This window comes from Sorghum bicolor, chromosome 9 (assembly GCF_000003195.3).
Source record: "Sorghum bicolor cultivar BTx623 chromosome 9, Sorghum_bicolor_NCBIv3, whole genome shotgun sequence".
In the NCBI taxonomy this organism is placed as follows: Eukaryota; Viridiplantae; Streptophyta; class Magnoliopsida; order Poales; family Poaceae; genus Sorghum; species Sorghum bicolor.
Window position 1 is genome coordinate 54280669 of NC_012878.2, and position 10742 is coordinate 54291410.

The 10742-nt window shown below is 48.0% G+C and overlaps 1 protein-coding gene across 2 annotated transcripts; it reads left to right on the top strand.

Moving 5' to 3' along the window:
• On the top strand, nucleotides 3036–8924 carry LOC8080085 (thioredoxin H-type). Of its 2 annotated transcripts, none has more exons than XM_021447455.1 (3): nucleotides 3036–3268; nucleotides 5307–5429; nucleotides 5526–8924. In XM_021447455.1, the coding sequence occupies exon 3, from the start codon at nucleotides 6424–6426 to the stop codon at nucleotides 8764–8766; it is 2343 nt and encodes a 780-aa protein (XP_021303130.1). In that variant the 5' UTR covers nucleotides 3036–3268; nucleotides 5307–5429; nucleotides 5526–6423; the 3' UTR covers nucleotides 8767–8924. The 2 variants fall into 2 exon arrangements, with proteins under 2 accessions (XP_021303130.1, XP_002440041.1); XM_002439996.2 differs by having other exon boundaries at nucleotides 3048–3268; nucleotides 5526–5926.

The window sequence follows — 10742 nt, forward strand, 5'->3', positions numbered from 1 at the left end:
CGATTGGACAATATTTGTCAAATACAAACGAAAGTGTTATAGTATCAATTTTCTAAAATTTTTTGGAACTAGGCTTGTTTAGATTGGAGATGAAAATTTTTTGGATGTCACATCGGATGTGTCGGAAGGATGTCGGGAGGTGTTTTTAGAAACTAATAAAAAACAAATTACATAACTCGTAAGGAAACTGCAAGACAAATCTATTAAGTATAATTAATCTGTCATTAGCACATGTAGGTTACTGTAGCACTTAAGGCTAATCATAGAGTAACTAGGCTTAAAAGATTCGTCTCGCGATTTTCAACCAAACTGCGTAATTAGTTTATTTTTTATATGCATTTAATATTTCATATATGTGTCTAAAAATTCGATGGGATAGATGAAAAAATTTTGGGTGGAAAACTAAACAGGCCCAACAAGGCCTTATGCCACCCACTGTCTGATAGCAGCAGATCCAAAGGATGCCGCTTGGCCTGCCTGAGCAGTGAGCACGTGCATCCTGCCGCTCGTTCCTGACGACCTGACCTGCTGACCAGACCGTTAGGCACTCCAGTCCCGTGTCCCCGTTTAAAAACGGTGTTTCAAAAATTCAAAAAGTATAATTGAATAGATAATGCAAGGATCTACATTCATGCCAAATTTAATGATGATTTGTTACAAAATAAGCATAAAAGAAGAAAATTAGGACAAAGTTAATGCAAGTTGGATCTAGATAAATAGTGCATCCGTGCCAATTATACATTGATATTTTTAGAAGCTCTGGCGAACCCTAGCACCCAAGGTAGGAGGAGTTGTCGGCCGTAAAAGAGAGGACAAGCAAAAAGAATGACGGATTGGTGGAGAAAGAAAAACAATATGAAGAAAAAAATCAACGGCGCTGCTAGCGCCCGAACGTCCGGCATCAACAGCGCGTCCGGACGCTGGGCTCTCCACTCACACCACATAGAGAAAAAAAGAAAAGTCAACTCACCCCACGTGGAGGACTACCCTCGTCCGCTCCCCCGCACAAGGAGCCTGTTCCCCACCCCCCACGAGCACGGGATCCGCCCTGCCCCTCACTTCGCCGCCCCGTAGCACATCCGCCCGCGGCCAAACTCGTACCCATAGAAACCGACTCCCGCACCGTGCCCGCACAGAGAAAAACGACCACCATGTGCACAGATCTATCTGTCCACAAACTCTGCAACCTAGCACCTCTCACCCTACCATCAACTCACCACCATAGTCTGTCCTCTAGCTGCAACAATGAAAAAAGGCTATTGCAAATATCGAAGGACATCTAAAATGCAAAAAAAAAACTGCTAAAACAAACGGAAAAAGCTATTAAAACATCGAAAAAACATCAAATGCAACAAAACAAAAATATGAACTGCGACATAAAAAAAAAGTCTACTGCAACATCGGGTGAAAATCTGCTGCAATATTTAGAAAAAGCTATTACAACATCTCAAGCACTACTAATGCAACATCAGAAAAAACGTCTGTTGCAACAAAAAAAATCTACTGCAACATCGAGAGAGAATCTACTGCAACAATGAGAAAAAGCTATTACAACATCTCAAGCACTAATAATACAACATTAGAAAAAACATCTGTTGCAACAAAAAAATTTACTGCAACATCGGAGGAGAATTTGCTGCAACAAAAGAAAAAAGCAAAAATGAAACATCTCGAAGAATTGCTCTGCAACATCAGAGAAACACCTGCTGCAGCAATCAAAAAAAGATACTGTTGCAACATTCCACATCATCTGTTGCAACACCGAAAATGAATTATTGCAAAACAACAACGAGATCTGACTCGCTGGAACACTAGCTACCACCAAACCCTTGGATCCAGAAGGGGAAGAAGAAGAAGAAGAGAAGAAGGAGGCGCAGGAAGAGAGCAGATCTAGATTTAGTGGGAGAGAGGAGGGGGAGAAAGACCTCAGATCTAGATCCCTCTCTACCTACCTCGTCGGAGCCACGTCGTCGTCCTCATCTCCAGAGACATGGAGGTCACAGTGCACGAGGATGAGAGAGCATGGAGGGAGGGGAGGCGTGCGGGCTCACTGGAAGGAGGAGGAGGAGGAGAAAGGTTCAGATCTAGATCTCGAGGAGGAGGACATCCAGATCCCTCCACGACGTATCTCATCGGAGCCGCCGCCGTCGTCCTAGTCTCCACTGGAAGTGCAGGATCTGAGTTGCAGAGAGAGAGGCGTGTATGGAGGTCACGGAGGAGCGAGAGAAAGAGGAAGGGAGGGAGCACGGGAGGGCGGGCGTGCAGCGAGCTCGCATGCGTCGGCGTGGTGTCTCTGCTCTGGAGATGGCCTAAAGAGCGGGAAGGAAAACAGGCGGAGAAGAAGGAGTGCGAGGCAGAAAGCGGAGAAAAAGCGAGAAAACGGGTCCATTCGGACCGACGGACTACGAAGCGGTGCGTCCGGAGCAGACGGACGCCCGGTCTATAGCATTACCGAAAAATCAAGTATGGGACAAAGGAAAACACACAAAACACATATATACATACTCTTTTTCTTTTATTATGTAAACTTTTGTTCATTCTAAATTTTTGTATGAATACGAATGCCTGCATCATCTTTGCATACATAACTTTAGTTGAAATTTTAAAGCACTATTTATGTTTTGCTAATTGGAGCAGGGGAGCGTTTAGTCGTAGGCGTCTTTTACTTCCCAAAAATTTTGCAAAACATAAACGGTAGCACTTTCGCTTGTATTTAACCAATATTTTCTAATCATAGATAAACTAGATTTAAAAAAAATCATCTCGCAAATTATAAATAAATTATGTAATTAGTTATTTATTTTATTTATATTTAATGATTCATGCATGTAACGAAAGATTTGATGTGATGAAAAATATGAAAAGTTTTGCAAAATATTTTTAGGAACTAAACAAGTCCCTAATGTGGTCCTAGTCTCAGACTCCATACTCCATAGGATAGGTCCGAGCCTCTGGTCGTAATTCCCTCTGGGCGCAAGGGCATATTCGTAATGTACTAATGTGGTCCCACGGGATAAATTCGATTCCCCTCGAACGGCAAATATCTTGCGGAGCGCGTCCCGGAGAGGAGAGCGCGTCCCCCCTTCCGTGTCTGCGTGCAGTGTGTCCGCTCCTCAGCTTCTCAAGCGGTAGCGTGCGCGCGGAGATGGCGACTACGGAGGCGGCGGCGGCGACACCGGTGGCGCCGGCAGAGGGGTCGGTGATCGCGATCCACAGCCTCGACGAGTGGAGCATCCAGATCGAGGAGGCCAACAGCGCCAAGAAGCTGGTTTGTTTCTCTGTCCTTGTACTTCGCCTCCCTCTGTGTATCGGTATCGCTGCAAGGAACCTGGCGAGATCAATCCATGCCTACGCTCGTCTTAGAATCTGGCGAGATCAGTCCAATATGCCTACGCTCGTCTTGGTTTGTGCCGATTTGTAGAATTTGGAACCGTTTGGTACCATTGGTGTATTACCTGGTATACGTATGTTTTCGCCTGCACTTGGAACACTTGTGGGTTTGAGGCTGAGTCTGTCCTTAGTCAAGTCGGATTGGCTGAGTCTGTCCTTAATCAAGTCGGATTGGGATTTCCAGTTAATTTCCATGTTTTGGGGAAAGCGTTTTGGGATCTGTTTTCCCCTTCTGTTGGTGTGTTATTATATGGGATATTTATAGAAGGAAGGGTTTATTTATCCCGAGAAAATCTTAACTTTTTAGGCCTTGTTTAGTTCCCAAAAAATTTTGCAAAATTTTTCAGATTCCCCGTCACATCGAATCTTTAGACGTATGCATGAAGTATTAAATATAGATGAAAATAAAAACTAATTACACAGTTTGGTCGGAATTTACGAGACAAATCTTTTGAGCCTAGTTAGTCCATGACAATATTTGTCAAATACAAACGAAATTGGTACTATTCACATTTTGCAAAATATTTTGCAACTAAACAAAAATAGGATTCTTAATGTTGGTTTCTCCGAAATAGGACTCCAAGTTGATAATAAACTGTAATGACATTTTGTGTCTTTTAATCTCTTTTCTTATGTAAATACATGTATTTGTTCCTAAAGTGATCCTTTTATCCTTCGGTTATTAGACTGTGATGGTCGTCTCGGTCGTTGATAATAAGCTGTAATGACATCGTAGCTTCTTGGCCCGTGTGTTGCCTTGTCCAACTTATTTTTTTTCATAAACTGATGCCTTGCTGCCATGCCGCCATGGTCGTGGCTGCCGTGCTGGCTGGCCATGGTCATGGCTTCCTGTCAGTAGTAAATATTGAATGTCGGCAAAGACCTCGCGCTGCCTGCAACCCGATGTCCAGGCAGATCGCCCGCCACTGTTGGGGGCTCGGCGGGCGACGATGGATCGCCGGGGAGAGGCGGCGCCATGATGGGGCGGCGCGGAGTTGAACAGGTCCGGGCGACGGAAGAGTCACAGTTGAAACGTTGATGTACAGGAAAGAGAAAACGTCGATCTTTTTTTTTTGAAACTGAAACGTAGATCTCTGAAGGGCAATATAGTCATTAACTGAAAATACATGTATTTTGAATTACCAAATTTGATTAAAAAGACCCAAAATGTCATTAGAGCTTATAAACAACTTTTGGAGTTCTATTTGAGAGAAACCAACGTTAGGAGTCCTATTATAGAGAAACCTGTTTTTTGAAGTCCTATAATAGCCATTTTCTCGAGTTTAGCGGCAGATTTTTTTTGAAAAATGTAACATCCTTTGTGGAATTCGGCCCTCTTGTTTGAATTTAGCGTGATAAAAGTGTGTAGTGCTGCATTGAAGGTTGATCCCATCCTAATGATTTGTTCTTTGCAACTAAAATCCTTTTAGTATTTCATAACACGATATGGTTGATTTGCTGGTGGCATATCTCCTTTTATAACTGCTGCAGCTTCTTTATGTGTAGTGTCTGACCCAACCTGCAGAGAATACTCTTGTTGTCTGCTAATTCGATGAAAGGATGCTCCTATGTTCCTATGTCATATCATCCCTGGTTTTTGTAATGCCGAAATACTGTGCTAGTTGAATTGTTTATACTCATAAGATTGCCTGCAAACATTACATTGTCACTGCAATTGCACATATCAGACGATTCATGTTGTATACTAAAACCAAGCATGTTATTCACTAGACCCCTAAACCATGATATCGTTTGTGAGATGGTGTGGTGTTGAGTTGAGAATTTGGTGGTTTTGGTAATTTTGCTGTGTCAAAATGATCACAATTTATAATGCAAGATCAGATAGGTTTATTTTTCAACACATTTCACATGCTTCTGCTCAACGCGTGCTTATATACTTTTCCTTGTAATAATAGGTGGTGATTGACTTCACTGCTACTTGGTGTCCACCATGCCGCATGATAGCTCCAGTTTTTGCTGAACTGGCCAAGAAGCACCCAAATGTTGTTTTCCTGAAAGTTGATGTTGATGAAATGAAGGTTGTTGAACTTTGTAACACTCTTTTCAGCTTCTCATAATACAATATACTTGTTAATTGCATCGTCTGTGTTATGATATATCTATTTTCTAAGCAGACCATTGCTGAGCAATTCAGTGTTGAGGCCATGCCAACATTCCTGTTCATGAGGGAGGGCGACGTCAAGGACAGGGTTGTCGGCGCAGCAAAGGAAGAGCTAGCAAATAAGCTTCAACTGCAGATGGCCCAGTAGACCAGTAATGCTGTAATGAAGTAGTATTCGCCTAAATAAGAAGACGCCTCAACTCTGGGAGAACTGTGCTTCTGTGATGGTACTTCGTGTGAGAACTAGTGCCTCTGTGATGTTACTTCGTATGTAGTATTAACTCTTATCCTACTATGTTGTTTAGTTTCTGGATACTGATTGCATAATGCCCTGCTTGATCCAGCTTTTGCTTTTCATACCATGTTTTATCTTTCAGCTGATGTGCTATAATGGTGAATCAGAGTCATTTAATATCTTGTTATTTGCCTAACTATTAGTCTAATATTTTTTATGGTATTTGCCTAGCTGCCACTCAAGTTCTTGTTTAGCCACAATGCGTGGGTTCTTTCGGACCGTCTTCTCATGCCACTATGCTTCCTCTCCTTGAGCTCTCAAGTTTCCAGCTTTACGGTCATGGTGTGGTATTATTGAGAACTGATATCTGCATGTTCATCTCCAGAAAAATATTGAATGGGATATATTCTTTTCTTCATCTGTTGCCATCTCATCGGTCCAAACTCGTGCTCTTGCACTGAAAAGGCAATTTACCAGCTGCTGAGGATCTTGTAACTATTTTGATATCTAGACAGGTTTAAGAGAGAAGAAAGGATTTCGATATCTGACAGGTTTCAGAGAGAAGAAAGGTTTCTTGAAACTTTGGGTGAGATTCTTATCTTGCAAGAAATGCCACCGCCACAAGCCATGACCATGCGACATGACTCATAAAAGAAGCCATCTCGGCATCTTGTAGATGAACAACAATTCCAATTCCATTCATTACCGTTTCTTGCTGGTTTTTTTCCTTCAATTCTCGTTCAGTTTCATCGCCTTCCTTCATGGATCAATGCGTTGGCTTTCCATGATCTGCTTCTGCCACTTCAAGAGCCCCCGCTGGTCAGGTCAGTGCATCCAGTCAGGCGAGTCGTCTGCCGCTATGGAGGTAAGCCGGGCAGCCATACGCGGCATCCGGGAGAGCCTCCGCACGGTGCAGGGCAGCCTGCTGCGCCTGGAGGTGGTGGTGCTCCTGAGCGCGCTCATCCTCGCCGCCCTGGTGCTCTACGGCTCCGCCAACCGCCGGAGCAGCGACAAGCTGCTCCGCGGCGCCATGTGGATGGCCTACTCCATGTCCTACGTTGTGGTCTCCTACGCCGTGGGGATCATCCAGGACGGGCCCTTCCGCGGCGAGACGTTCGTGCTCTGGGCGGCGGCGCTGCTCCTCATCCAGGCGAGCGCGTACTCGGCGCCCGTGCACAGCCGCCGCGACGTGGACCAGCGCAAGAAGCTGCTGCTGCAGCACGTCCTCCAGACGTGCCTCGTGCTCTGGCTCATCATCAACGCCACCGGCCGCAACGCCAGCTACCGCGCCGCCATCTGGGCGTTCTGGGCGCTCAACGTGCTCAAGACGGCGGCCAAGATCGCCGAGATGATCGAGGCCAGCCGCCCCGACCTGTCCGTCAGGGTGGTCGCCGAGTACATGGCCGAGTACGTCGCCGACGGCGACCAGCAGCCTGTCGCTGACCCCGCTACCATGCAAGGGTACGCCTACATCTTCCACGGCGAGGAGGTGATGGAGCCGCTCATCCACACCGGCGGCCACCGCGTCCGGGAAAACATGCTCTCCCAGAGCGCCGCCAAGTCGGTCGTCACCATCGACCAAGTCTACCGTTGGATCGATCAGCAGCCGGACAGCGACGTCGAGAAGGACACGGCCAGGGACTTCTGCCTCGCGTTCGCGCTGTTCAAGCTGCTGAAGCGCCGCTTCTACGGGTACGTCCCGGCGGAGGCCGGCTCGGCGAAGGCGCGCGGCCTCGTCCTGAACGGGCTCATCCACATGGGCACCACCGGCCCTGACGCCGCGTTCCGGGTCGTCGAGGCGGAGCTCGCCTTCCTCTACGACTTCTTCTACACCAGGAACATCGTGCTGGTGGGGGCCAAGACGTACATCTGCATCGCCGTCGCCGTGGCGGGGCTGACCATGTGGACGGCGTTCTTCGGCACGCTCGGCCCCGGCTACCACCGCCTCCGCATCGGCGTGCGCGACCTCGACCGCTCCGTCACCATGCTCGTCGTCGTGATCACCGCGGGGCTGGAGGTGTTCCAGGCGGTGGCCGGCTTCTCCTCCAACTGGAGGTACGTCAAGACCGTGTACCGCTGCGTGCGCGACGACCGGCCGTGGTCGGGGCGGCGGCTGGGCCACCACCTGTGGTGGAAGCAGAGCATCACGCCGCCGGAGACGAGGTACTGGGAGGACAAGGTCGGCCAGTACGTGCTCCTGAAGCGGTTCAACCGCCGGCCGTGCAACCTGCTCTCGTGGCTGACGCTCTACCTGGTGGAGCCGCGGCGGCAGGGGCAGAAGCGGGGCCGGAGGAAGCCGCTGCAGCCCGAGGTGAAGCGCGCCGTGCTCCTCTGGCTGAAGCAGAGCCACTGCCAGCTCAGCAATGGCGTGGTGACCCTGCGAAAGCACCACCTGCTGCCGCGTCTGGGATGGGCGTGCAGGCTTCCCAAGGTCACCGATCAGATCCTGGCGTGGCACGTGGTGACCACGAGCTGCGACTGGTCTTACGATTTCCATCCAGCTGGGCGCGCCGCAGTCGGCGACGAGCACCACCGGCTCGTCGCGAAGAAGCTGTCCAACTACTGCGCCTACCTGGTGGCGTTCGTGCCGGAGATGCTGCCGGACCCCAGCAACAACGCCGAGCAGATCTTCGACACGGCGGTGCAGCAGGCGCGGGACCACCTCGACGGCTGCAGGACGAAGAGCGACATAATCGCCAGGCTAGAGGAGATGGAGGTCGCAGAGCGGCCGTACGTGCAGGAAAGTGGCACGTACGATAGAGCCGCCGGCGCCACCGTCATCGAGAGGGCGGCGGTGCTGTGGGGGCAGCTCAGGGCGGCCTCTGGAGGCGACGACGCGCGGCAGTGGGAAGTGCTGGCCGAGTTCTGGACGGAGCTCGTGCTGTTCCTCGCGCCCTCGGACAACGTGGACGTACATGCCGAGATGCTCGGCGCCGGCGGCGAGTTCATGACGCAGCTGTGGGCGCTGCTGTCTCATGCCGGCGTCCTGGAGCGACCGCCGATCATGCAGAGGCAATGATGGAGTGATTATTAATAGTAGGTTGGTTGACATTGACTGGAAAACCCGCAAACAAAAAAAAGGAAAAACATGTCTTGCATCAAGGGCAAGCAAGAAGGTGCTATGCATGTTCTTGTTTTTTAACTATCGAAACGAGAGTTGCCGATTATATATTAAAAATAAAATAAACTAATAAAATAATATAGAGGTATAACAGAGCACATGACTCTAACAACAAAAATAACTGTACCAAATGGATTGATTAAGACATTAACACAGACAGACAACGGAAATTCACCGTCAAACCACATCATGCCCCATTCACAAAAGAAGACACAAGTCACGTCATTCCGATGCAATCAACCTAACACCATCACCAAATAACAAATTTACCAATTCGATACATTTTTGTCATAACTCGTAGCACCGTTAAAAGCGATGTTCGACACAGAGCAAGCCATTGCCATGCAAGGCGAATCATTACATACAACTACAAGTTATGTGGCAGTCGTAAAATTGTTGCTATTTGCGATGTCTGCCGATGTTGTCCTACACGGAACTAACCACTGTCATGCAAGAATAGCCAATATGGCCCACTCTAGGTCGTGAAAGTCGACACACCAACAACTGCCTTTGGTCGCTAACCATATAGCTCTAATCGATCCAGCCACTTTGTCGAAAAAACAACACATCAGAGTGGGCCCTTCTAGTAGCCAATTTTAATGTTTCCACACAAAACAAAGCAGCAGTGCATTTTAATTGGCCACCTTGTGTCGCACCAACTTCTAGCCAACTTTGTGGACACCTCTATGTCGACGAAAGCTAGTCGGCAGTCTACCTTGGGGTATACCCACGGTAGTAGTTTATCGGTAGACGGTGCGCAAACTACGAACTCGATGGTGACGCAAGACACGGACAAGCTTTTTATCCAGGTTCGGCCGCCGAGTTGGCGTAATACCTACGTCCTGCGTCTGATTGTATTGGTTTGTGTTGAGAGAATAATGATGTCCTAGGGGGGTCCCTTGCCCCTCCTTATATAGTCTGGAGGGCAGGGTTACAGATCTGGAAACTAATCCTAGTCGATTACAATTGCCATGGATAATTCGATATCAATTCCTATTCTAACCGACTAGAATCCTGCTTGATCTCCACATCTTGTTTTCTTGCGCGAAACTCCAGGCTGTCGGATCAAGCCTTGAACTCGTCTCGTAATGGGCCAAGCCTCCTAGCCCAAGTCTAGCCGTAAGGGTATAGGGGTTTATACCCCCACAGCTAGTCCCCGAGCACCATGTATTGTGATGTAACACGCCGTCTTGAGCTTCTTCGATCAGTGAGACTTGACATCTTCAATAAGCAGGAAAGTCGTCCAAACAGTTGCAACGGTTCTTTGACCAACTCAAAAGACAGTTGATCAACATTGACATCGAAGAAGCGAGTTGTTCGAAGAATGCATGGTGTTCTAAATTAAAAAAGATTTCTTTCCTGGTGAAGTGTGCCCACTTTACTTTTTTTAAAGGTATAAACCTCAAAAATGCAAGCATATTCACCGCAAGGTGAAGTGTGCCCACTTAGTCCCCGAGCCTGGTAGTAGGTGATGTAGGCACGTGGTGCCAGGGTCAAAATAAAAGTCCTCAAAGAAATTCTGTAACTGAGATGCATCGCCAGATGCATCGTACCGATGTAGTCCCCGAGCTTGCTGGAAGGCGAAGTATGAGCCTTGTAGCAAGGTCTAAAAAATTGAATTTACCAATCCGTTTGCAATTGAATAGACTAATCGACCAATTCCCGGGTGTATACTAGTATGACGACCAGTGCCCAGGCGCCAAGTGCGCTCCTTAGAATTCTGCGTTGCTATACTGTACGACCAGTCCCCGAGCATCGAGTGCTCGGTGGTCGGTGCAGTCTTTGAAGTTCCGAGCTGATAGACTGGACGACCAGTCCCCGAGCGTCAAGTGCTCGGTGGTCGGTGCAGTCTTTGAAGTTCCGAACTAATAGAC